Source organism: Phyllostomus discolor, chromosome 2 (assembly GCF_004126475.2).
Source record: "Phyllostomus discolor isolate MPI-MPIP mPhyDis1 chromosome 2, mPhyDis1.pri.v3, whole genome shotgun sequence".
NCBI classification, from domain to species: Eukaryota; Metazoa; Chordata; class Mammalia; order Chiroptera; family Phyllostomidae; genus Phyllostomus; species Phyllostomus discolor.
Genome location: NC_040904.2, coordinates 209,651,273 through 209,677,383, shown reverse-complemented (window position 1 = coordinate 209,677,383; position 26,111 = coordinate 209,651,273). Strand labels below are relative to the sequence as shown.

At 61.7% G+C, this 26,111-nt stretch overlaps 2 protein-coding genes across 2 annotated transcripts; both read right to left on the bottom strand.

Moving 5' to 3' along the window:
* Positions 1-1,753: 1,753 nt before the first annotated feature.
* Positions 1,754-7,535, bottom strand: LOC114513310 (pyridoxal phosphatase). Its single transcript, XM_028532578.2, has 2 exons — positions 6,768-7,535; positions 1,754-3,102 (listed from the first exon to the last, which is right to left on the bottom strand). The coding sequence occupies exons 1-2, from the start codon at positions 7,339-7,341 to the stop codon at positions 2,786-2,788; spliced, it is 891 nt and encodes a 296-aa protein (XP_028388379.1). The 5' UTR covers positions 7,342-7,535; the 3' UTR covers positions 1,754-2,785.
* A 1,749-nt stretch (positions 7,536-9,284) lies between these two features.
* Positions 9,285-22,023, bottom strand: SH3BP1 (SH3 domain binding protein 1). The gene is made up of 18 exons (XM_028533422.2): positions 21,622-22,023; positions 20,416-20,458; positions 20,107-20,211; positions 18,897-18,973; positions 18,483-18,594; positions 18,316-18,392; positions 17,685-17,829; positions 17,203-17,271; positions 16,943-17,033; positions 16,355-16,500; positions 15,497-15,608; positions 15,069-15,150; positions 14,900-14,980; positions 13,925-14,041; positions 13,095-13,192; positions 12,569-12,740; positions 11,322-11,416; positions 9,285-10,090 (listed from the first exon to the last, which is right to left on the bottom strand). Exons 1-18 carry the CDS (start codon positions 21,678-21,680, stop codon positions 9,678-9,680), a joined length of 2,094 nt encoding a protein of 697 aa, XP_028389223.1. The 5' UTR covers positions 21,681-22,023; the 3' UTR covers positions 9,285-9,677.
* Positions 22,024-26,111: the final 4,088 nt, after the last annotated feature.

Genomic DNA, 26,111 nt, shown 5'->3' with positions numbered 1-26,111 from the left:
GGGGAGAAGGCAAACGAGGAGACACTGGAAGCAGGGGTGCGGGGCGAAGCTGTTCCGTTTCGTGGGCCAGCGGTGTCCGAGCCCTGAAACATCAACAGCTGGAGTCCAAGTGAGGGTGTGTGTTGCACCACTCTTGCACTTTTTCTGTGGGTTTGAAATTTGTCTAAACTGAAAGTCGAGGAGGAAACAACTCCAGCAAGTTCTTCCCATCTCTTTTTTTTTTCTGCTCTGCAGTCACAAAGGTGGGCAATATGTTGGTCATACCTCAAGATCACAGAATGGCTGCAACAGCTCCTGCACCTAACGCCAGAAGAATGAGTCCCTACTCCACGTCCTGCTTTAAACATGAGGCCGACATTCCCAGGACCTCCCCTCCTGTTTTAGTGGTCAGGAGTGTATCACAAAACAATAAAGACAAACACACACCAATAAAAAATGAGCAAACAAAAAAAAAAAGGGCACCGCAAGTCCGTAGCTAACCCGATCACGGGCTGGGGGCCATCCAGCCGCCATGACTGGCTTAGGTTCAAGCCTTAAATGATCAAGATTCACTTCCTGGGACTGGGGTGTCCACCCCCCTCTGACTCCCATGCCCCCAAGTGCTCCCCTGAAGGAAATCAAGGCTCTGTCAGCAAGAAAGTTGGGGAGCAGCTGCTGGGCCCAGAGTGAGGCCAGGGGGGCAAGTACTGCCTCCCTCGGTGGGGGTGGGGTGGGGGCGGGGGCACGAGACCCAGGCTGGCCAACAGCTGTGCCCTGTCTCCTTGGGCGCAGGTTCTGAGACGGACGAGGACCCACGCCAGGCCAAGAAGTCTGCCCCAGGATGCGGGTCGGGGAGAGGCACCTGCTGTTTCGGACATGGCGGAGGGACACACCTGGAGGGCGCCAGGCTACCTTGAAGGGGCAGTCCTGAACGCCCTCACGCCTCGGCCAGGCTGAGCTGTGTCCGTCCCAGCCCCAGGTCTCCGAGCACGCCATCTGCTGACTTCACGGTGCCACGGAGACTCAGTCACGCGTGCCTCTCCCGGAGAAGACTCATGCTGCAGAGAATTCCCCGGGATCTCCCAGACCCACCCCGAATTCTCCGAATGAGGACGCAGGCTGAGCACGAAGGGGCTTGTGCAAGCTCAAGTGACAAGTGACTCGGTGACAGCCAGGCCTGGAACAGTGACAGCATCTCCCCACAGGCTGCTCCGGGCTGCCCCAGGGCCTGCTCACAGCTGAGCACACCCTCTGCACCAAGTGCCCGGAAGGTGGTGACGCGTGCCCAGCCTGGAGGGGTTCAGGCCCACCCTGCAGGGTGGCCACACGGCACCCAGTGTGAAAGACGTGCAAGGAGGGGTGCCACAGGCTGGGGAACGCTCCCCCCACCTGCTCCCCTGCCTCTCCGGAGAAGGGGTGCAGCCCCCTGGAGTCAGCCAACACGAATTCAAGTCCTGCCTCAGGGGATCGTGCTTTGTAGGTGTGCGCCTGCCCGGGCCCACCTGTGTGGGAGTTTGCACTGCCTCTCCGATCTTTACCCCCCAAGTGCTTTCTTCCTGAAGTGTGGGGAGGGACACAGGCTGGAGGGGGGGCGGTTCTGAGCAGGGTCCTGACGCCAGTCGCTACATACGAAGGCTCAGTGAGGGACAACATGTGGCCGGGTTAGAGAGTCGTGCAGACAGAACATCCGGGAACTGGGGTGGGTCTCTTCACACAGAGGAAGGTCGTGGCGGCCCCCCTCTCCCGCCGCGGCGGACAGACTTCAGCCCACGCAGGCAATCCCACTCGCACTTTATTCAGCACGGAGGACTAGTCACAACAAGGGGGAGGCGGCAGGGAGGCCCAGCCCCCACCCCCACCGGCACTGACACACAATAATAAATAGGTAGCCGGGACGGGCACGGGGCAGGGGGAAGTGGCACAGCCAACACTGACGGTACAGGCAGGGACACGGAGGTCCCCATGCCGAGTGGCTGCCACCATCAACACTGGCCGGTACCAAGATCGGGGAGGGTAGGGCGCTTGGCTCCGGTGGCCCCAGAGCCATCAGGTGGCCCCGTGGACACGGCAGCCGTGGTGGAGGGCTGCCTTCAGTGCGTGGGCCTTACCTACGGACAGAAGCCTGGACCCTGGCTCACCCCGTGTGGCCCAGGTTGTCAAGAGGTCACTGCCTCCCAGGCGTCTGTCCTATTCAGGATCTACGAGACCAGCAGGCCATCACCTGCTGTCCTGGCTGGTCTGCCCAGGATCTAGGACATGAAAGGGTCACTGTCACGTACGCACCCAGGTGGTCCACTCAGAACCCAGCATCAGTGAATCACTATGACTTAGCCTTCTGATTGGCCCATTCAGGGCTCAGGACAACAGTGGTTTGTGGTCACCTAGACCTCTGATTGGCCAGCAGGAACCCAAGGCCAGGAAGGCCCGGGAGCAGGTGGTGCTCTAGAGGCCCCAGGGAGGGGTGAGGGAGTTAGGGGCTCAGGGTTGGGGGGAATCTTCAGTGGGCATCAGGGCCCCGATTTCAACAAGGGGCCGTCACAGGGCAGGACAAAAGGCCACCTTGGCTGGGTCAGGCCAGGGTAAACCAGTGGGGCAAGGGGGGCAGCTTCTGGCACAGCAAAGAGTGCTCCGCCACCCTGGGGAAGGGTATAAGGGCCCTGTAACCTTCCCTGGGTCCCAGCCCCAGCAGGGTGTAGGGACTGGGGCCGGAGAGCTGGTGGCACTCAAGCAGCTCCCGGCGGCCGTCACCTCCGTCTACGGGATCAGGGTGGGGAGGGGCGGGGCTGCGGGTGCAGGTCAGGTGGCCTCAGGGCTCCAGCCCTTCCATCAAGTCCGCCACGCTCTCCACGTAGTAGTGCGGCACCAGGTCCTGCTGGCCGGCTGCCAGGTAGGCCTGGGCCTCCTCCAGGCGGGAGACACCCGTGAGCGTGAGCACGGTGGTCATGCCACAGCGGTGGCCGAAGAGGATGTCGGTCTCCAGGCGGTCGCCCACCATGAGCATGCGGGCAGGGTCCACGCTGAAGTGTTCCGCAATGCACTCGAACATGTAAGGGCTGGGCTTGCCCACCACCAGGGCCTGGCGTCCCGAGGCTGTTTCCACCGCGGCCGCCAGGCTCCCGGTGCCTGCAAGGAGATGGACACTCGGTCAGAGCTTGGCGCACGGGGGCAAAAGGCCTGCTTCCGAATCTCACTGGACTGGTGAGGGGTCCAGACTGTGCCCCAGATGCCCACATTCAGACTCCACCCCCACCGGCTATTTGACCCCTCTGTGTCTCAGTCTCCCTGCCCCTCATATGGCGCTGATCTCTTCCTGGGGGCATCCTAAGGACGGAAGGAGCCCCTGCCTGCACCGGGCCTGGCTCCAGTCGGTCCTGCCTAAGGCTCACTGTCTCCCCTGGCAGCTGTGTGCCTTCGGGCAAGCCGCCCCACCTGTGAGGTTCCGTGGACTCGCTGGCCGAGGACGATGCAAGGAACGCCTGCCTTTGACGAGGCACTGCAGGTACCACAGAGGCAAGGGCTCTGGGCTGGGAAAAGCGCTTCCCAATCGGCCCTGTGGTGACTGCTGCATGCACGTGCGCTCCTGGCACCGGGAACGGGCGCAGCCCATTGGGGGCACAGCAGGGCACAGGAACGTTCGTGCCTCTGACCTGGTCGGCCTCCGCCGGGGCGGTGGTCACGAGAAGGGAATTCAGGCTGGAGACAAAAAAGCTACATGCGTGGAGGTGTCTGTGGTCACAGGAGCTACAATACCCAAAGTTGGGGGCCGTGCCTAAGCGTTTAACAAGGGGATGGCCGTTTGGCAAAGGACAGTTCTGACTGCTGACCATCTGCCCCACACAACGGGTCCACTGTGCCCTTCCCCCAGGCACCTCTTTGTGCCAGAATGTTCTGCCTTCACGCTCATGTCCCTGAACAAGTGATGGTGATGATGATGGTGATGACAACGATAATTCACTAAGCACATTCTGAAGTGCCAGGGGCTGTGCTGGCTGCTCACGGAAGCCCATTTTATAGATGAGAAAGCTGACGCTCAGTGATGGTAAGTAACCTATCCAGGGCTGCACAGCTTAAAAAGCGGCAGATACTCGGCATTCAGGTGGGTGTGACCCACTCGGGTGCTGGGCCAGCCTGTGCTCATTGGGGAGTGCTGAGCATTTCGTTTTTCAGGAATTCTGTGAGCTGGTGGCGAAACAGAGCCACTATTTAAAGTCCACTTACATAAACTTACAATCAAATGAATTCTGTTCAAAACAAAGGTGACACATTCTCAAAACAGACCACTTCCTAGAGATTTTACCACTGTCTACACTCTTAAAAGATGATTTCTAGCTGAGCCAATGGACATACTATGATGGCAGGCACACGTCTGCCCCAATCCATGTGCAGGGACCTCACGATGGTGGCCTGAAACCCTGCCACGGTGGCGGGTATTTACACACAGACCCTGGCAAATGATACGAATCAGGGCTCCCCGAATTTCTACATGTGTGTCAGCACACCGCTGGTTGGACCCCGGGTGCTCTGGCCTCGTGTCTCCCTTCTCACAGCGCAGCTAAGACAAAGGGGGCTCAGGGGGTGAAGTGGTCCCCGACACGGAGGAGGAGCCACCCTGGGTCCTGGGACCAGGGCCGAGCTGGCTCAGAGCAACACCACTGGGAGGTTCTCCCCGACATCTGACTGAGAACTCACCCACTTTGTTTTCATAAGACCCGAGGGGGAAAGAAAAGCCATTTGACCCTTTGGTGAGAGAGCCCCTCGAGGTTTTGAAGGGCTCAACTGAGTCACCCCAGAGTGCTTCTCTGGGCTGAAGCCAGTTCTCAGCTGTCAGCTGCTCCACCCCCCCTCCGGGAAACAGCTGACCACCCCTGGCCCCCATGTCCAGCTACTATTTACTGAGGCCCAGCGGGACGCCAGGCACTGCTAGGCCCTGGGATAGAGCAGCGAGCACAACAAAGAGCCCTCTCCTTGGGGGAGTGCGCTTCCCAGCTGAGGAGTGTATGAACTCCCGCTCTCAGACCACCACGACCCCCTTCTCTCAACATCCTATAGCCTGAGACTGTTGCACGTTCTGACGGTGGCATATACCTAAGACGGCAGGCATTTCCATTTGCCAGCTCAAGTGGCTGCCATATGGTTACAAAGTAAACACAATTTAGGAGGCCTGCAGGGGGAGGGGGAACTGGGGTGAGAGATTTGCATGATTTCAGATTTGATGCATAACGGATGTCTTTCTTAGCACTTGCACGGCCCTGTCTCAAAGCTGCACCACTCGGGGTGCAAACACGACAGCAGCTCCGCGTTTCTGTATTTGCTGAGCCTCTGCCTCCCCCTCCAGGCTGTGGGGATGACCAGCAGGGCCGCAGGCACAGCCCAGTGGGTGCTGAGGCGGAAGGGGCAGGTGTGGGAAGGGCCTGGTCTCTCCTGGGCTCTTTCACACCACCGCTCCTCGGTCCTGGGGGCCTCTTCACCCACTGCCTCCACTTGAATTCTGAGGCCTCCAGGGGGACACTCACTTTTCATAGCACGGCCCAGGGAGGCAGGAGCTGCTGCAGCTGGGGGAGTCCCCACCTTGGGGTTAGGACAGGCCTAAAACTATAGATTCCCAGACTGGAACTGGTTCTGCCACGGCCCAAGCCTTGTTCCATGTTCACCCCCTGTTCTGCAAGATGTCTCCTCCAGGAAGCCTTCCCAGATCCCCTAAACTCTAGGCCCTCCCTGCCACCGCACCGTAATACTGTGTCCAATCCTCAAAGAGTACCGCCCTGCCCCACCAGTATTTGGTATTAACAACTGTCTGGGTCAGTCACCAGCAAGGATGGAGTGATGGGACATCTGTCCCTGCCCTCAGCCTGCCGACTGGAGTACTAACGTGTCCACACATGCTCATTACTGTCAGCCTCTGCTACCGTCTGCTCTCGTCTAACTTGAACCCTCCAAGATGTAGCAGCCTCCACCTGCTCCACCCAGAAGACAGCAGCGAAGAGTGCCTTGGATGGAGGAGGTCAGGCCTGGGTGGCCACAAGATGCAAGTTCAGGTCCCCGTACTCTTGGGCAGCTCACTTCCGCTCTCTCAGCCTCGGTTCCTTTAACTGAGAAATGGGACAAGAACCCCCATTTCCAGAGTAATCTGGAAACTACGAACAGATACCAAGTGTAACACGACAGGGTTCTGGATACAGCCCACACCATTGGAGCCCCTGAGCCCACATACCCCTCTCCACGCTGATGACACTGGCATGCCGGCATTCCCTTTTTTACAGGCAGTGCACAGATGCTCTGAGGTTATGTAACGTAACAAGATTACGAGCGCTGGAGCTGCAAATGGACTCAGGGCAAACTCCAACCGCCTCCTGTGCTCTAGCACACCTGCCTACAGCCTGCCGACGTGGTATTCCAACTCTCCAACAGGAAAGAGCCCCTTCCAGGCTTTGTTCCCAAATCTCCGACGTCACCCCAACAGCGAGAGAGACAAAAAGACAGGAGTCCTTGAGGCGGGTTCAGGAAGGTTAGGGCTGGGAGTCGGGGGCCTGGATTCCGCCTGTGATCCCAAAGGGCCACCATGGGCCTCGGTTTCCTCTTCTGTCCATTGGGGACACCAGTGCTGCCCCTCACCGTGAGGCGGCTGCAAGAATTACAAGACCTTGACACAAAAGCACCCTGCGCTTTTGCTGGGTGGCAGACGCGCTAGCAACCCTCCTGTTCCCTGTCCCCTGGAGATGCCCCTTTCCCGACCCTCACCTCCAGGTCGCCCCTCGCCACCTCGCTTTCCTGGCCACCCCCGCGCTCACCAGGGGTCCGGCTGCCGTCGGTGAGAGGGTGCCACGGGTCGCGGTCGGTGGCCACCAGCAGGCAGTCAGGGTTCCGCAGGTGCGCGCACGCCTCGCTCAGCTTGGAGAAGGAAAAGTGCTCGTCGTAGCCCACGAGAACGGCACGCACGCGCGGGGCCGCGCCCGGGTCTTCGCTGGGGTCCCCGACCAAGTGCAGCCCGGCGGCGCGCAGCTCCGCGCGTAGCCCCTCGCCGCCCAGCACGAACACTGAGCCCGGCGCGTCCGGCGGCCCCGGCAGGCGCTGGCGTAGCAAGCGCGCGGCGCACACCGCGGAGCTGAAGACTTGTTCGGCGCGCAGCCCCCCGAAGCCGAGGCGCGCGAAGCGGAGAGCCAGCTCCGGCCGCGCGCGCCGGCTGTTGTTGCTCACGAACAACGCCGCCTTGCCGGAACGCGCCAGCCGCTCCACCAGCTCCGGGGCTCCGGGCACAGCGCGCTCGCCGTTCCACAGCACCCCGTCGCAGTCGAACAGGACCCCCTGCGCCCGGCCCAGCACGTCGCGCAGGGCCGCGCCGCGTAGCAGCTCGCAGCGCGCCATGCAGCCAGCTGGCTGCCCGCACGCCCGCGCCGCGCCGCTTCCTCGCCGCGGGCACGGTGCGCTCGCCCGCAACCCACCGGTGCCCCGCACCTACCAATCGACGCGCCGAAAGGGCCGGGGGGCGGGGTTACGACCTGGCCTGTGGCCAATAGAGGCGAAAACCTTGGGAAGGAGGGAGGCCGCGAGCAAATTGAGCTTGAAGAAAAGGGTGGAATAGCGGTGGGCACTAAGGGAAGAAGACCAATGAAGATCTCGCTTGATCATTCGCCCCGCCTCCCAGCTCTGCTAGGCCAATCGCCGCTGAGTTTTAACTCCGATAACCCTCTAACGGGGGTGGGAGCCTGGGAGACTGACGCTCTTCTTGACCAATAGCGAGTTACGAGAAAAAAAACTGGCGAGAAGAGCCGCCCTGCGCCCCTAGCCAATCAGAAGCTTAGGAGAGCTGGTTGCTGAGAGGAAAACAGATGCTAACGGAGATGTTGTCTTTGGGTCAGACCTCCCTGCCCTCTGAACGTTGGACGCTCCAGATGCGAGCGAAGTCCTGAGAAGCCTGTGGGTATGATGAAGAGAGAGGCGCATGGTGTCCTCCTGAGCGCTGGGGCCCGTGGCCTACATCAGTGGTTTTCCACGCTCGCTGCACTGTAGAACCCCCTGGAACACTCATTATTTTCAGATATAGAATTTACATGCAGCAAAATGTATACATCCTAAGTGTAGTTTGGTGACTTTTGACAAATGGTTTTCAAAATACCAGTGCGTGGTAGGACCCCAGAGATTCTGCTTTGTTTTGGGTGTAGCCTGGCATTTTGGGGTGTCTTTTTCTATAATTACGAAGGATTCTACTGTGAAGCCAAAGTGGAAAGGCATTGGGCTAGAGGCAGCCTTGTCACCAAGCACCCCGGGGTGGGGGGAAGGAGCCAGAGCATCAGTGGCCAGTTGCCCAGGACAGTGAGGGGTGACCCTGCTGCCTAGGCTCCCTCTTGGGGAGAGATGAGTCACCGTCCTGAGGCTGCCTGCCAACTTCCGAGAAGGCTCCCAAGACCTGTGTGACTTCCAGGAGCACCTGGAGCTCTAGAGCATCCCGTAACCCAGGCTTTGAGCGGAGATACTTTCTGTTCCCCAATGTCCTGGCCTTTCCACAGGTGCGTAGGTGGTTCCCGTGGCTTGGAAGGTTCTTCCTTCTTCCTTTTCACCTCGCCAGGTCCTGAAAGATTCCCCTCAGATATCACCTCTTCCAGGAAGCTTTCCTTGATCTCTACCCTCCAGACACACACCACCAGTCTGGGTTAGATGGTTTTACCCTAACTGGGCCCATACGAGCTCCCAGTAGTCTTGACACTTGATTCCAGTGATCAGTTCCGCCTGCCTGTTCCCAGGAGCAACTTGGGTGTAGGGCTGAGTCGGGGACCTAGCCCAGGGTCTGGCAGAGCAGCCTCAGGGACGGTTTGCAGGCAGGTCCACCCTTGCTCCTGGGGAGCAGACTAGGGGGCCCGGCATCGGGGACAGCCATCACTTATGGGGGACTTTTGTGTGCAAGGACGGTGCCTGGTCTTTATAGGAGTCTCCTTTAATCAGCAGAACACTTCTGCAGTGGAAGTTGTTACCCGGCTTCCCGGATGAGGAGACCAGAATACCGAGAACTGAAGTTAATTGCCCAGGGTGAAGCCCAGGCCCAGACCCAGGCCCAGGCCCCAGAAGCAGTCAGACCTGGGCCCTACTCCCAGGTCCACGCCTCACCCACTGTGTGACCTTGGCAGGTCATGTTCTCAGCTTCTTGTCCGCTCACCTGTAAGAGGTCATGGGATTCCCTCCCCAGGGAGAGGATCACATGGAAATCTTAAGCAGAACAGCACAGTGTGTGGCCTAGAGTAGGTGCTTAAAAACGTCGGCTGTTATCATTTCAGACAGGAAGAAGGAAAAGAGGCAGAGAATAGGTAATTTCCCCCCTTTATTTTGAGTACAGAAAATAAAGCTATCTTTTGGGCTGCTGCTCCAGTTTTGTCCAAAATAATTTACCTGCCTTGCAAAAAAATACGTTGGCAAGAGAAAAACCAAAGTCCTGTAGGAGCAGGCACGCTCTCCTTCCTTCTGGCGGCTCCCCGGGACCTCGCCAGAGAGCGCAGAGTCAGCCGAGCACCCCAAGCCTAGGGTGTACTCAAGAGGAAAAGGACCCGAAGTGGAGAACTGGCCTGAGTCCTCCTTGCCGTGGGGGCCGACCCAGCGGGCACCAAGGCACTTGGAGGTGAAGGCTGTGGGCAAAGGGGTGAGGGCTACGTCCTGGGAGGACCAGGCGGGAAGGAGGGGACACTGAGGGCTGTCAGGGAGGAGCCCCCAGCTCAGTTGGTCTCCGAGGCAACGTTCCTGGGCTGAGGCTGAGGGGGCACAGCTGCGGGAGTGGGGGTCTTGCCTGCAGCCTCAGGGGCCCCTCCATCCTCTGTGGCCACCCCCAGGTCCACCTGCTCAGGCGTGCTCAGAGAGACGGGGCTGAAGGAGGCTGGGCCTGGGGAAGTGTGTCTGGGGGAGGCTGGTGAGCGCAGGCTCTGGCGTCGGGCAGGCTGAGGGGGCATCGGGGGCAATGGGGGTGGCACTGTGGGGGCCCGGAGGTTGCTGCCAACCAGACGGCGGGGCAGAGCTCGGGGAGCTACAGGGCTGCCAGGGTCAGGGGGTGGGGGTGGGGCCGGAGACGAGGAGCGGGTGCCGGAGACCTGGGGGGGTGGCATGGTGGGTCGGGCTGGTGCCGGGCGTTTGGCTGCAGAGGAAGGAAAGGGGCAGTCAGGTGTCCGTAGAGCCTGTGGCGAGGCCATCACGCTCGGTCCCACCTCAGGACCTTTGCACCTGCGGTTCCTTCTGCCGGAACACAGTTCCCACGGCTGGTCCTCATCGCCCAGGCCTCTCTGAATTATTTTGCTTGTCTCCCCCACTAGAACGTGTGCTGTGTGTGGCTGCCGTGGTGCGGCTGGCTAGCACAGGGGTGGGCCTGGAGTAGGTGTTCGGCACACTCCTGTCAAACGAAGAAACGCTGCCCACCCCCCGACGCTTGGGTCTCGCTCACCTCCGGTCAGAAGCCCACCAGAACTACCCCACCCAGGCTCAGGGATGCGGCTGCACAACTCTGATGCCCAGAGGCAGCTGAAGAGTTAAGTGGAGCCAGGAGGCCTGGACTCGGGCCCCAGCTCTGCCTGCACCCCCCGGGGGATCTGTGCAAACCACTTGCTCCCTGGGGCCTCCGTCTCGTCTCGTAAGATGGGACAAACCTCCCAGGGCTGAGGTGAGGACCGGCTCAGGTGACCCTGTGACAGTCCTTCGAACTGTGCTCAAGTGAGCACATGTCTCACTCGCCCTGCAGCCAGGAGAGGCGACTAAATGCCCACCTCCTTCAGGAAGGTTCCTGAGCAACCCGCCAGCTCCTGATGGTCTGGAGGCGCCTGTGGCTGCTCCATCTACTCCGGGCTCTACTCTGTACACCCGGGTGGAAAACTCGGGAGCCTCCTGGGCTGGGTGGGGCCTCCCAAGGCTCCCGGTCACTCGGGCAGACTCTGCACCTGAACCCTCGGCCTTCCATCTACCTGGCTTTCAGGCAGCTCAACAGGTGAGGGCACCGAAGGGCCCCCGGCCCCCAGCACCACCGCCGCCCCTTCCTCAGTGCCCTTCGAAGACCCTGTCCTCCCTCTTCACTCTGTGATCTCCAGGCTTCTTGAGGAACTCAGCCCCGCTGCCCGCCACGCTCACTCACACTGGCCGACCCTTACAAGGCGGCCTGAGCCAGGCAGCAGTGTCTGATCCTCTGAACAGCCCTACAAGGCAGGCGCGCTTATTGTCCACAGAGGGGGAAACTGAGGCAAGCAGGTGAAGTCACCGGCCCAAGGTCACACAGCTGGGGTGTGCAGGCTGCAGCCCCGGCTCCCGGCTGAACACACGAGATGGTCTGGACTGCCCCCCCCGCCTTCCCTGCACCCCCCATCCTCCCACAGCCAGCTCACTCTTCCGAGCCGTGTCCTCTGCTGGGGTGGCTGCCTCTGGGGGGTTCCTGCTGACCTTGGGGGAGGCCGGTCTGGGGGGCGCCTCGGCCTCTGTCCTGTGTGGGAAGGAGAGGGTCAGGGTCAAGCTTGGGTACCTCCCAGACATCTCCCGGAATCTTCGGGAGACCCTCAGCAACAGGCTGAGTCTGGGTCACCCACCTTGTGGCTGGGCCTGGGATCTATCCCCAGGCTGCCCCCCTACCCCCTAAACACTCTGGCATCAATTAGAGCTTGCATCCACAGAGCGCCTGGCGGCTGTGTGATGCTGGGACAGTGTCCATGGTCCCTGATGGGGCCAGGGTGCCAGACAGAAAGCGGAGCCTCCCCTGCCCCAACTCTTAGCCTCCTTGTGATCTTTACAGGATGTTCCGGCCACTGGCACCAGAGAGTGGACAAGGAACAGAGGGGCTGCCCTGGCCAGCTAGCTGAGCTGGTTAGAGCATCATCCCAATACACCAAGGTCCTGGGTTCCATCTCTGGTCAGGGCACATGCAAGAGACAACCAGCGAATGCATGAGTGAGCGTAACAACAACTGAATTTCTCTCTCTTTCTCTCACTCTCTCACCAACACATTTTTTAAAAAAGGAAGCAGCAGCTGCAGAGTGGGAGGCCTCCGACTTCCTCCAGGTCTCTGCTCGGGTGGCTCCTCCTCAGCAGGACTTTCCTGACCCCACGGCTGAGCTGCGCCCCCTCGGTCCGCTGCCCGGCTCTGCCCTCCCTCACAGCTCGCACCCCTGCCTCTCGCGGTGGTGACCGATCTCTGGTGGGCTTGTCGGCCCTGGGCACCGGCTCGAGGGCAGCGTTCGCCTGTCTCGCTCATCTGAGGAAGCCCGTGGTCTGGGCCCCGCAGTCTGACGAGTGAGTGGCACTGGGGTGGTGCGGTGGTAGCACGGCACACGCAGCTGCGCCGGAGTTCAGGGATCCCAGAGATCCTGGGAGGGGCTCCCTAGCTCCCTGTGCACTCAGAGCCTGCGATGGTCTGTGCTCAGTACACAGCCACACGAGGGAAGAGGGAGAGCACCAGAGGCTGAGGGCTGTCCCCTCAGAGCCCCCACCCCGCCTGCTGCCAACTGGGAAACCTGGCCTTTGGGGTGAAAATGCAGTCCTTCCACTCCCCGATGTGCTGCTGGAAGCCCCGAGAGACAGTGCCTCCGGCCGGGCATTGTGGGGTCCAGACAGGGGGCCGTTCTTATCCCTGGGTCCTTACCTTTCCTTGGTAGCTGCTGAGGCCGGGGCAGGAGCAGGGGCCACGGCTGGGGCCAGGGCAGGAGCTGGTGTGGGTGTGGCCGTGGCCCTAAGCTCCTCAGAGGCCGGCCTATCGCCGACCTTGTCCTGGGGTGCCAGGGCGGAGAACAGGCCCGACACGTTGAAGTTGACGTCTGCGGACGGAAGGAAGGGAGCAGGCCTTGCTTTCGGGCTTTGCCGGCCTCCCCGCCGGGTGAGCCAGCGCCAGGACCGCTCTCCCTCTTCCCCAACACTGTCCGGGCCGCGTTTCGCCTCCCCACCCCCACAGGAGCCTCACAGCAACCCCACGACGCAGACAGGAGCACCCCCGTTTTAGAGGGGACACGGAGGCTCCAAGTGGAGACGCGATTTCCTCCGGGCCTCGTGGGGAGGGCGCGGGGCTGCCGGGGACTGAGGCTGGTCTGGAGGGCACCGGGTCAGGGACGGGCACGAAGCGGGAGGGCGCGCGCACGCAGGGGAGGGCGCGCGCACGCAGGCAGAAGCCTCACCTCCGGGGAAGAGGGTGTCCGCGCTCTGTATCAGAGCCTCCACCACGCCCACCACCTGGATGGACGACACCGAGGCTGCATCCAGCTGCGCCTGGTCCCTGGGACAGAAGGGAGTGGACTCGAGTCACCACCGGGCAAAGTCTCAGTGGCCCCAACTCTCCCTGGCCCCGCGCTGGCCACTGGGGACACAGGGACCAGTCAATCACACCACGTCCCTGTTCTCAAAAGCTCACAGGCACCGTGGACGGCAAACACGTGGCTCTCGCATCGAATTTCTCCCTCCCTTCGCACATGACAGGCGTCACCCGTGGGTCATGGCACCTCTCCTCCCAGGCCTGGACCCAGGCAGCCTCTACTGGGCACCTGCACTCAGAGAATGGCCTGCACATCCTCTGGCCGTCCGTGGCCAGGGAGCGGGAGTGACCCCTCGCACAGGACAGAACTTTGCCATTTTAAAGCTTTCTTCCCTGTTCATTCTCTCTCTTAATTCCCAAAGCAAAAGTCCTCGGACTCTGTGTGATTTCGAACTTACAGAGGAGGAAACGGGGGTGGAGAGAGTGACTTCCTCAGGCCCGTGGCTGGAAGGCGCAGGAGGGGCTAGAACCAGACCTCGGGCTCCCAGCCTTCTGAGCACCCCGAGAGCACCCCGTTACCACCATTACCCAGAATGCCATCTCTAAAGCCCTGTGGGGTCCATGGTCCCTTCGGGCTGCCCTTCACGGCAGCCTTGAGAACAGGGGCTGCTGACCACCCGAGGCTGAGGAAAGCCAGGCCCGGGGGGCAAGATGGAGAGCAGACAGTTGGGCCGGGGGCTGCCTCCTTCCACTCACCCCTCTTTCTCAGGGGGCCACAGCAGGTTGGGACCCAGGACGATGGCGATGTTGCTGGGCGTCATCTTGTTCACCTCCTGCTCCTCGGCCAGACGTGCCAGGAACTTCATCAGGTACCTGGGGAGGCGGGAGCGGGGCTTGGGCCAAGGGCGGGGCATCGGGCCACAGATGTGTACCCACACGCCCGAGACCCAAGACTTTCCTGCCTGGGGGTTTCCAAAAGGTGGCCGAGACAGCACACAGGCTGGCTGAAGATTTGTCATAGTGAAATTAGCTGACCTACTGAGTGCCATCTACGTGTCAGGCACGGAGCTAAGTTGAGACTCTCCCAGCACCCCGTGGGGCAGGCGTGGTTATGTTCTGAATCGTCTAGCCAAGGCACAGAGAGGTCAGTTCGCCTGCTCGGGACCACACAGTGGCAGAGGTGGGGTGTGAAGCCGGGTGGTGTGGCTTCAGAGGTTCAAGGTATGTATCGAGTTCAATGTCCAGCGTTAAAAAACAGGAGCAGGAACCCTGGCTGACGTAGCTCAGTGGATTGAGCGAGGGCTGTGAACCAAAGTGTCGTAGGTTCGATTCCCAGTCAGGGCACATGCCTGGGTTGCAGGCCACAACCTCAGCAACCGCACATTGATGTTTCTCTCTCTCTCTCTCTCCCTTCCCTCTCTAAAAATAAATAAATAAAATCTTTAAAAAAAAAACCAGGAGCAGGACAGTGCTCACTTCTAGTGCAGCACACACACTAAAGTGGAAGTGATACGGGAGCTAGCGTGGCGGCATGGCCTCTACTTAAAGATGATGTGCAAATTCATAAAGCATTCCAATTTAAGATAAAAATAATAAGTAAAATATGACTAGTCCACCTGTGTTCTGTTTTTAGAAATACTGCTTAGGGCAAGGGGGCAGGATGCAAACCCAGACCCCAGAGTCCTGGCAGGGCCTGGCTTCCAGGGGCCTGGGGCCCAGTGTGGGGCTCACCTGAGGTTGTTGAGGTTCTCTCGGGGCAGGCGTCTGCACACCTCCTGGAGGGCCTCCAGCCGGGCTCCGGGCTCCTTCAAGCTGGGGACGGGGACAGACCTGGTGAGCCAGCCCAGGGCGGCACCTCTGCAGCCTCCTCTTGGCCAGGATCCCCCACCTCCAACCTCACCTGGCTGCCCTCATCCAATCGTCATAGAGGCCAAAGGTCATCAGGGGCTCCGGCAGCTCCCGCAGATAGGACTTGAGGGCACCTGAGGTGGTGGTGTGAGCTCAGACGCAGCCTGAGCCTCCACCTTCGCCCCAGCACCCAGCTCTCTCCATCTGCCAGGAGCCTCTGGCCCTTGTTCACACTAACGTGTCTAGGTCTATCATTCCCGGGCCATGGGCCCTTCAGAGAAAACGATGAAGGCCAGAGATTTTGTACTCAAAAAAGCGCACACATATGCCAGGGGGTTCGTCACAAACCCCACTCTATGGGCCCCTGTGTCCCCTCAGCAGATTATCAGCCTTAAACCCAACCCGTGGCATCATTTCAGGCAGTGGAGGTGCAGAGATTTGGGGGGTGGCCCCCCACCCTGGGGTCCTGGGAGCAGGTACCTGCCACGGCGTGGGGGTCAGAGCAGAACTCCTGCAGGCTGCTCGGGTCCGAGGCCATCGTCTGCTTGAGGCGCTTCAGCACCGAGGCCCCGGCGGCAAGGCGGAAGAGGCCCTGGGGTGCGAGAGGGACCAGGCGGGGTCACGGAGGGGTGGGTGGGACAGGACACCCTAGCCGGAAGGCCCTGCCTCACTCATGGCTTGGGGCAGGTGGCTGGCCCTCACTGGCCCATGTCCCCACCGGTCTGGCAGGTAGAGGGGACACCAGTGTCCATGGGTCCTCTCAGCTCGCAAGGTCTTGGATTTGGAGCAAAGGGGGATGTCTGGGAAGGGCTGAGGAAAGTCACGGGGAGACACGTGGGTGAGCAGTGGGAGGCGGACCCCGCAGGACCCTGGAGGGGCCTCAGTCTTTGGGCAGTTCTGCCTCCTGAGGATCTGTGCTGGGGCAGGAGCCGATGGACTGGCAACGCTGAGGCTCGGAGGGCCGATGAGGGCAGCCTGCATCAGAGACTGCACCCAAGTCCCCGGCTCCACCGCCACCCTCTCCTGTGCCACCGGGCACATCTGCCTCTTGGTCTCCATCTCCCCTTGTCACACGGCCCCACTGAGGGCTCCCTCCCAGGCTTCCGGGGATAACTAAGTCCCTCAGTGCGCAGGGTCTACAGCACAGCGCCCGCCTGGCGCACAGGAGCATCACTAAGTGGGAGGTGGTATCGCTTCATCAACGGGAGGCCACGCCTCCTCCGGGGACCTGTGCTCTGAGGGTGGGTGGGACTATGGCACAGCATGGGCAGTGTGGGGGAGGTCTGGGATAGGCTGAGGGCCCGACACTCCCTCCCCATCTGCCCCAGAGGGTCTCACCTCCTCCTTCACGCCCTCAGAAAGCAGCATCAGGACGCAGGCCTCGAGGGGCAGGGCGATGTCCCGGCCCAGCTCCTGCAGGTGAACTCCCAGTGACACCCCATACACCCTGGAGAAGGGGGCGGCCATCATCGGGGGGGAGGGGTCTGCAGGGACGAGACAGATCAGCGGCCCAGGGTCCCCCTACCCACGAGCAGCCAGGGGCTCCCCCCAGACATCCTCAAGGGACTACTGCTTTGGCCAACGGTACTGCCTCCCACCCAGCCATCCAGCCTCGAACCCTGAAGCCATCCAACGCATCTCTCGAATCTGCCCGCTTCCCCTGCTTCCACCCCCGTTCAGGCCACCATTACCTCCCTTCTGCCTCCTAACAGGTCTCCTGGTTCCAGTCCTGGCACCCTGCCCCCACCCCTTCGGTCCTCCACGCAGCAGCCAGAGCAATCTCTGCACCACAGATCTCGTCGACCCTCCCCCGGCTCAGAACCCATCTGGGGCTGCCCACTGCCTTTCAGGACAGAGTGCAAGCTCTGCACGAGCCTTAGCACGTGGGGGTCTGGCGTGCGGGGCCGGGGCCCCCCGTGTCCCCACCTGTTTGGCTGTGGTTCTCCCTCAGCTCGGCCAGGACGGCGTCCAGAGAGCTCAGAGACTTGCGATGGTAATCGGCCTGAATCTCCATGAGCTGAGGGGACAAGAGTGCGCCCCCGGGGAAATGAGGGAAGCTGGCCTCCCTCGGGGTCCGCAAGAGCAGACCCCTCCCTCCTTCCCCACTCCCTCCCTCTCACAGAGACCCTCTGGCTTTGGTGTCGAGCCCGGCACCCTGGGGGGCTGCAGCCCAGTCTTGGACTCACGTTTATGAAGTAGTTGGCATAGGTGTCCTCCTTGGTGGCAAAGTGGTACAGGTCGGCCAAATACTCATCCTTGGGGACCGAGGGGGGAGGGCTTGCATCAGCGAGGCAGGGCCCAGAGGGGTTACGACTTGCCCAAGTTGTACATGAGGGGTCCCGGCCTGCTCTCTTCTCTCTGCCGAGGTTTGCACTTGGGGACCTCCCACAGAAAACTCCTTGAACTCCTGAGGGGCTTTTCCGGCTTCTAGTCCTCACCTCCGTGTCCCCATAACCATCCATTCATTCATTCATCCGTCCACCTTGCACTCACTCGCTCACTCAGCAAACAGGCCAGGGCCCCGGGGAACCCGGCTCTGCCGCTTCCTACCTACGTGGCCCTGAGCAAGGGACACCACCTCTGTGGGCGTCAGTTTCCTTGTCTGTGAAATGACAGCTCCCCCCTCCGCCACCCCCACACATCCCGGCAACCCCAAGTGCCTCCTCACCTTGCACTGCTCCACCTTCCTCTTCAGCTCCTCCTCCTCCTCCTTCAGCGTCTCCACCTTGTTGGCCGTGGCCGTGTGGCTGTAACCGCCTGGGCCGCCGCCCCCGCCCTGACCGCTGCCTGAGTTCTTAGCTGCCTGGCTGAGCCTGGGGACGAACCCAAGGTAGGGGGGTCACTGTCCCCACTCATGCCCAAAGTCAGGTGTCCCCTCCATATGCCTGACCACAGAGGATTGTGGGAATTACAGATGCAAATCCCTGACCACAGGGGATTCTGGGATTCATAGATGCAGATCCCAGAGCTCCGCTGTGGCCTGGGCCAAGAGTGCTTGGGGCGCCACCTGGTGGTAGGCTTGGAAGTCACAACCACCCAACTGCAGAGTCGAGGGTGGGAGGACTTTTTAGGGCTACTTAGCCTTTTGAGTCACCCCCAGCTGGCATAAGCACATGCACACACATGCACAGAGGGACCTTCACGTGTACCCTCACCACGTGTTCCTAAGGACTGGATGTGTGCACAGGCACACACTCTGTGCCCAGTGTCCTCCCAGTGTGGGAAGGGCCTCGAAGCTGTCTGGCCCCCTCTGTGGGCTGACCCAGGCACGGACCCCACTCACACCCTGGGGCTCCCACCTGCTCTTGAGGGCATTCCAGTCCGACACCAGCTTCTGCAAGCTTTTCTTGTGCTTGAGGATGGCTGGCAGCTCCTCCTAGGCACAGGCAGGGGGAGGGAGGGGGTGAGTGGGCTAGGGTAGTGGGAGCTGGGGACCAGGGAGGCCGGGGACAGCAGGTGGGCTCACCTCACTCAGCCTGTTGAGAGGCTGCAGGACATCCTTCTCCAAGTTCATCTCAAACTCGGCCAGGATGCGGGCCAGCTGGTTTTGAATGACACAGCTCATCTCCAGGGCCTTCCTGCGGACACAGCACCATGGGCCCAGCTCCTATAGCCCCTCACCCCCATCTGGAGAGGCTGGGCGGGGCTCCCCCTCTCCCCATCACCCCCTGCCCCTTCTGTGGCTCCTGCATCCTCGCTGAGCCTCACACCTTCTCAGGCCTGCCCGTCCTCACTGACCAGGTCACTGTCCCCAGACCAGACACTCTCCCCAGCCTGGTCACCCTTCCACTGGAGCTACCCTCCCTGCCCCGGACCCCCTTCCGGTTCAGATCCCTCCTTGGCCTGTCCAGGGGAAGGCTGAGGCCCCATCCGTGCTCACCCCATGCTGGAATCAGGGTCCAGCTCCTTGAAGCTCTCGGCCATTGCAGTGGACAGGGCCATGAGGGGAAGCTTCTTCTACAGGGCAGGGCAGGGCAGGGCCGGCTGTGAGCGTGAGTGCCTGCCCTCGCCTGCGAGCCTCCCTTCACCCGCTCACACTCTCGGTGTGTCCCTCGGGGGCGGGACCCCATGAGGCCCTGTGCGTGGACAGGGGAGGAGGGAACCCAGGAGGGCCACCGCCACAGACAAGAGTGGAAGCAGGACGGTGACAAGGCACGGCGGGGGTGACCTCTGCCTGGGACCATGTAAAGAGCTCCTGTCCCTCTGGGGCCCCCTTTCCCATTCCCAGAAGCCACTTGACCTCAGGGGGGAAGGAATGACCAAAGGCCATCACAACCCGGAAAACTAAGAGCAGGAGGCCCGGAGTTTGCCAGGGTCACACAGTTGGGAGGAAAACGGAAGAGCTGGGAAGAGGCCTAGAAGAGGGCCCCCACCCCCGCCTCAGGGCTCGTGTGGCTGATACAGCCACGGAGAAGCTCAAAACCTCGGTGACCGCTGCTGCTCCCTCTCTCCCCCGGAGCTGTGGCCACACTGAATTACTGACTGATTCCAAACCGGATTCCCACCTAGAGGGCACCAGGTTTGGTCAGAGGGATCGGGGTTCAAATCTCAGTTCTGCTACTGATTAGCTTGCGTGACCCCGAGTGAGTCACTCCACCTCTGTGAGGCTCCGTTTCCTCATCGGTACCAGTGCTAATAAAGGCAGCCTCCTCCTAGCACTGCTGTCAGCACGGAGTGAGGCAACGCACTGACACATCTTAGCAACAGACTAACAGTGCATAAACCCTGCCTGTTGATTAAGGCCGGTGAGTGTCACCAGAAATCCAGCTCCAATGTCACTTCCTTCGAGAAGCCCTCACAGACTGCCTAGTTGAGAGGGCCTGCTCCACTGATTGCACAGAGAAGTTCAGGTGCAGTCAGAGGCCTGACCTTGGCTCAGGGGATTGGTGCTGGGAGGAGGGCGGGGTCAAGAAGAGGATGGGGAAGACTTAGGGCCTCAAGGGTAGGGTCCCCAGGGGGGTTGTGGCAGAGCGGTCTTCACCAGCTTGAGGCCAGAGGTGCAGACTGGAAGGGAGGCCCAGTCCCAACCTCATTTCCCGTTGGACAGACGTGTCCTACCAGGCCCCTCCTTCCCTGGGACCCCTACTCACCACCCGCTTGTCCATGTCCGCCCCGCTCTGGCCCTGCAGACAGGCCTGCAGCCGCTTGTGGACATTGTGGGCTGCCCGCTTGGCTGGCTCCAGCCGCTGCTCCACCTGGGAGGGGGCGCGGGCGTTATGGATCCCAGGAGGTTGCTGTCGCCCCTCCCACCGCCCTTTCTCTTCCCCCTCCTGGGGACTCTATGACCAGCGGCTTGGGGAATGACTCAACGGAGGCCCCCAACTGGCGTCCCCGCCCGGCCCTCGGCTGATAGCCTGCACAGACCTGCCTCGCCACCCACGGCCGGCCCGGGCACATACCTGCTGGAGGTCCTCACCCAGGAACTCAGCTGTCTCCGGGGTGCTATGAGGGGGATGGGGTGGGGGGAGAGCTTCTGCTGAGCCGGCCCAGCTTAAGAAAGCACCCCCCCAACACAGTGCCTGGACGCCAGGTGCTTCCAGCACCCCTCCCAGCTGGGGCTCGCCCTGGGTGGCCCGCCTGCCTCATCCCAGTCGGAGCACATTCCATGGGGATGGCACTAGGATGCATGGCTTTTCCTCCTCCACCCAGGGCTGAGTCCCGAGAGAGAGAGAGTGGATGAAACTGAAGGGGAGACTGGGGGGGGGCACCCTAGGGCCCAGCCTGTCTCCTCTGCTGCCCTGGGGAGAGGAGGCCTGGGCTGGCCCCAAGAACGGGAAGTGTGTGAGCTCAGACTCTGGGGCTGTCAGCCGCACAGGACGCTGGACTGGAGTGGTGGACAGACCCTGGGCCCCTGCCCAGGGACACGTGGGGACACAGGCCCAGACCAAGGCAGCCTGACTGCCCGGGCCCACCCACAAAGGCATCTGTTCCAGCGTGAGACCAGAACCAGGTCTCCCCTGGGCCCAGAGATGGGAAACTCCCAATGCAGGGGGAAGAAGAGAGAAGGCGGGCTGGGGGAGCTCCCCAAACTTCCGGCTTCCACTCTACCAGCTCAGGGGCTGGGGATGGGACCGGGAGGCAGGAGATGTTTCCACCTGAGACTGGGAAAGCAGAAGCAAGACAGAGAAGCAAGCCTCTGGGCTGGGGGGAGTGGGGCATACTACGGGACGGGACTGGAACAGGCCCCTCCAGCCAGGCCAGGACCCTCCTCCCTCAAGATCTGGGGCCCTGACCGCCCCTCCCCCCAGGCAACCAGAGATGGTTAACTGTCCCCATTGCACAGAGGGGACAAGTGAGGCCAGGAAGGAGCGTTCACTCTGATGCCCATGCAGACAGAGAAGGCTCAGCATCCCTGATCCTCCCCACACCCCACTCCAACCAGGGGCGGCGGGCGCCCCTTCCCCCAAGAAGCAGCGCTTTTCCCTCCTGCTCTGGCTGGGAGGCGGGGGTGGCCTTCAGAGGCAAGAGCGGTAGGGCTCTGGTTAGTCAGAGGGTGGCTGTCCAGCTGTCTCCGGTCTCCCCTCTCCCCCGCCCCGGTTCCTCCACCTTCCCCCGGGTCGTGCGGGGGTGAGCGTGGGACCGAAAGGAATGGAGTGGGCACTCACCGTCCCAAGCTGCCCGTCTGGGCCAGCTGCCGCATGCGATGCAGCTGCCTCTTCATCATCTTGGGAGTGGGCTTTTGGCTGCGGGGTCACGGCAGGGGTCGAGGGCCGGCAGCCCCCAGCCCAGCCTGCCTCAGCCGGCTGCGCTCTCGCCGGGGTTGGGTGGGCGGCGCTCTCCGCTTCCTGGGCCAGCGCGCTCCCGCTCGCGCTCGCTCCCGCCGCCCTGCTCGCGGCTCCGCCCCCGGCCCCCAGGTCACTCCTCTCTCCAAGTTTGGGTTCTCGCTCTCCCCGTCTTCCGGGCTCCCTTCGGCCCTGGCCGGCCCGGAGAGTGTAGGTCCGCCGGTCGCCCCGCCGTCTACAGGTGGTGCGCGCGGCTCCTCCCCGGCCGCCTCTCGCCTAGCCCAGCCTTGGTGGCGGGAAGCAGGTAAGCCCGCTCCTGCCACCGCGCCTGCCCCAAGTTCCTGCCCCACCCACCAGGGTATAAATAACCTCTGCAACCCTCTCAAAGGGGAAAGAAGCCTCCTTGCTTAAGAGCCCGAGGCCAAGGACAGGCCTTCCTGATTCATCTTGGCGTATCTGGAGCTTTCAAAGGATACTGCCCTGGACACCCTCCTTGGCCTGCTCCCTGCTGTGCGCCCTCGGACAACTCCCTGGCGCTCTGGACTTGTCTCTAATGGCCTGTTGGGCCCGCCGTCCCGGCCCTGTCTGACCCAAAGAGTAGACGAGACTTGCTCCCTCCAGCGACAGCGAGCACTGCCAGAGCAGTTCCCGGGCGCCCTGCGCGCCCCCAGCCCCAGCCCCAGCAGTTTTCCTCCATCTGTCAAGCCCCTTCTTCCCGTAAACCTCCTCAGTCCCTGCCCTTCCTTCTTGTAAGTCAGCGATGTGGGTGCTGCTCAGTCCGTCCAGGCTCAGTAGTGGTTACGTCTCTGGTTCTCCACACAAAACAGGGCTGTGCATACAGCAGGTGCTCCATAACTGCTAGTTAACACACGACAAGTCTTTGGGAAATAGTAGGCTCTCCTTGCTCTGAGTACCTGCACCCCTTAAAGATCAGGAGCCCAGGGGACTGGGGAAGAGGGAGGGGCGCAGGGTGGGGCCCTGCTACAGGCACTATGCTTTTGTGCGCCCCCTACTGGGGAGCCTGGTCTGCAACCCAGGCATGTGCCCTGACTAGGAATCGAACCGACGACCCTTTGGCTTGAAGTGGGGCACTCAATCCACTGAGCCACACCAGCCAGGGCAGGTACCACACTTTGATTTGCTGGAACTGCGGTTCGGTTTGAGGATCATTTGAGCACCTACTTGTGTGGGTGGGCAGCCTAGGCAGGACCTCGGCCCCAGGCACCTCAGTGTTCCAGGGCCCAGGACAGGGCCTGGCTCACAGCAGGCACTCGCTGGACCCTCTGTTCCCCACAGGCAGAGCTGGGCAGGCCCTGGAGGGGTGGGGAGGGACGGAGAATGATACCCCCAGCTGCCCGAACTGGAGGCTCCCACCTGGGCGGAAGTCTGGCCAGAAGTTGGGAGGCTGTTGGATCAAAGGCTCAGGCCAGGATGAGGCACGGTTCCCCTGCCCACTGCCCCTCCCCCAGCAGGAAGGCTCCTGGGGGGGATTCTACAATGGGGGCAGGGCTTGAAGGATGCCTCCATGGAGGGAGACATCAGAGTCCGGGGGAGACCTGGCTTCTTAAAATGTGGGGCTGGGTGGCAGTGCCTGTCCTGTGCTCCACTGTCCTCCCAGCCGGAACCCAGAAGTCTGAGGTGGCTCAGTGTCCCCTGTCTCTGCCATGGGGACAACCTATTGTGTGCAGAACCCGGGAACTGGAGACTCTGCAAGCCAGCAGCGTGACCCCAGGTTGCCACCGTCCTGCCATCTGGGAAGTCTACAGGCTGCACGGTGCCCTGGTCCTGGTTCGGCCCCACCTGCGGCCCGGATGATGCTGGCTCTGGGCTTGTTCGCTTTCCCAGCTGTCCTGAAGGTCCCCGAGGGCACGGCTTCTATTGAGTGCTCCTGTCCCTCCTAGATTTGCTCAGGCCTGAGCCCCAGCTCCAGCCCAGGGAGGGGTCAGTTGTACCTGTGGGCTGTGGCCGAGGCCGCCGGGAAACACCCTGAGCCATGCAGCCAGACCACTGGGGCTCCAGGCTCCCCTGCAGTCAGACCCAGGTCTCTGGGGGAAAGGCGCCTGGCTCTTCTCTGTCCGGCCGGGGTGAGGCTGCTGTGCCTTTTGCAGGGGGGAACGGTACATTTTAGGGTGCATTTCAGCTCATACACACTTGGATGCTGGGTCCTGAAAGGTTGGAAGCCCCACGGGTTGGATCCTGGGGTTTTTGCACTCATGAGTGTCAATCGGTGGACGTTCGGATTGTGGCTTCAGAACTGCAAGTGCAGAAGTCACCAGCCAACCCCGCTCCAGCCACAGGGCTGTTCACACTGCACTGCAAGGGCGTCATTGACCTTGCTGGGTCCCCTCTGTGGGGCCTGGGTCCCGTGTGGCTCACGCTGAAGCCTCCCTCTGGGGCCTGGCAATATGCGCCTTGGTCCCCGGAGCTCAAAGCACGGCTGACTTGAAACTTTGGTGAAGACCAATGGACACGTTTCCAACCCAAAGGGCAGCAAGAGCAGGGCTCACTAGCCAGGTGACCTTGGGTGAGGGAGTTGACCTCTCTGGGCCTCTGTGTCCTCTTCAGTAAAGTGGGACTAATAGGAACAGCGTCCCCCTGTGGCGAGGACCGAGGGAGTCGGCCCGTAACATGCTCGGAGCAGCGACCTGTCTCTCGTTCTGCTGGCAGTCAAGAGCATAAAGGCCCTTTCCCGTCTCCCCCCCCCACCCCCCACCCCTGCCTCGCTGACCCTAAATGTGAGCTGCCACCTTGGGACAGTGGCCCCTAGCGTCGGGCACTTGATCGAGCACGGCCTCCAGTGAGTTGGTGCCGTCGTCCCCATTTAACAGGCGAGCAGACTGAGGCCGAGTCAGAAAGCAGGTCTGAGACCGGACCGCCAACACCCGCACATGCTCCCCGGCCATGCAGGGGGAACCTGCCTGGAGGCCCGGAGGCCCAGAGGCACCTGCCCCCACCTGCCTCCCCGTGTGGCTGCTTTCAGGAGCCCAGAGGCCTGGTACAGGCCATCTGAGAAGACCCGGCACAGTCTGGGAAGCGGCTGCTGGGGAGGCTGCAGCAGGATGTGGGCCGAAGGCTGGCGGCTGGGCGGTGAGGCGGTGGTGGCCAGGGTCAGCTGTGGGGCTGCAGGACTGAGCAAAAGCGTCCCTTTTTAGACACGTTGACACATTGCCTGTTTGCGGTCTGCTGGCGCTGCCCGAGGGGAGGCTTCCGCCTGCCCGGCACGGTGAGGCCCGCGGTGTGATTTCTAGGGCTCCAGGGCTTCCTTGCTTCCTCCTCAAACGCCCTTCCCTGGAGCCCCTGGGGCGGGGCCAAGGCACAGCCTCGATGGCCCTGGGGCCTGACCCTCAGCGCCAGACGCAGGGCAGGGCAGCTGTCAGGGCTGAGTGTGTGTGTGTGTGTGTGTGTGTGTGTGTGTGAGTGCGCATGTAGGCTCAGGAGGCTGGTGACAATTGTTTGGGTCCTAAAATGCGTATGATACCAACGTCACTTGAGGATGTGCTAAAGACACAACAAAAAGTGGCCTTTATATTCAACGCAGTCCCTGAGCCTCAGGTTCTGCTTCCACGGGCGGTTACCAGGATTCAGGGAGGTTGCGCGCAGCAGCTGCAGCGCACTGCCAGGCCTGGGGCTGGCCCCTGGCCCCTGCTGGGCTGTGCCTGCGCCCTGCCAGAGGCCCGCAGAGGCTGGGGCAGGCGCATCAGGAGGACAGCAGGACGGGCTCCCCAGGGGAGCAGCAGCTCGCTTCTCTTGGCTTGTCGCAAACAGATGAGCTGTGTGCTGCGGTTGCTAAAAAAAAAAAGAAGCCACTGTCGCTAGCCACACAGGCAGTTAAGTGGAAGTGTGGCTTCAAGGTCTGGGAAGTCCTGGTGCTCCTGGGGTGGCAGTTGGGGTCACCCCTCAAGGGGCAGAGCACACTCCCTCCCTGTGGCCCTGTTCCCGCCTGTGGTCGCTTGCGCTGGGCTCTGGACCTCTGTCTGAGCTGAAACACAGTCTGGGGACTGGCCCCTTGGGGGAAGCCAAGGGTCCCTCCTCTGACCACAGATTCAGGCCTCACTGGGCACCTGACACCCCTCCCGCCCAGCTGTCAGCATGGTGTGGAGCTTCTGGCTCACAGGCTCCACGCTGGGCTGTGAGCGCTCTGAGGACAGGGCCGTGCCTGGCCCAGGGGCTGCCACAGAGGCACCTGCAGGATGGACAGTTGGATGGACAGACTAGGAACGAGGGAGGTCGGTCTGAAAAGCAGAAGGGGCCTCCCTGTCCCTGTAACATCTGGTCACTCCACACTGGCATCCTCGGGGACCCTTTGCCCAGGCTTCGGAGGGTCCTTACAGCTCACAAGGTCCCTCCTCCCTTTTCAGGCAATGAACCTGAAG

What these genes read in the sequence shown, in the direction of transcription:
- LOC114513310 (XM_028532578.2), bottom strand. Translation starts at nt 7,341, where the DNA reads ATGGCGCGCTGCGAGCTGCTACGCGGCGCGGCCCTGCGCGACGTGCTG. An exon ending in CGACGGCAGCCGGACCCCTG is followed by an intron (nt 3,103 to 6,767) that starts GTGAGCGCGGGG and finishes ATCTCCTTGCAG; the next exon opens with GCACCGGGAGCCTGGCGGCC.
- SH3BP1 (XM_028533422.2), bottom strand. Translation starts at nt 21,680, where the DNA reads ATGATGAAGAGGCAGCTGCATCGCATGCGGCAGCTGGCCCAGACGGGC. An exon ending in CTGAGGGCGTGAAGGAGGAG is followed by an intron (nt 15,609 to 16,354) that starts GTGAGACCCTCT and finishes CTCGCACCCCAG; the next exon opens with GGCCTCTTCCGCCTTGCCGC. An exon ending in TGACCCCCACGCCGTGGCAG is followed by an intron (nt 15,151 to 15,496) that starts GTACCTGCTCCC and finishes CCACCACCTCAG; the next exon opens with GTGCCCTCAAGTCCTATCTG.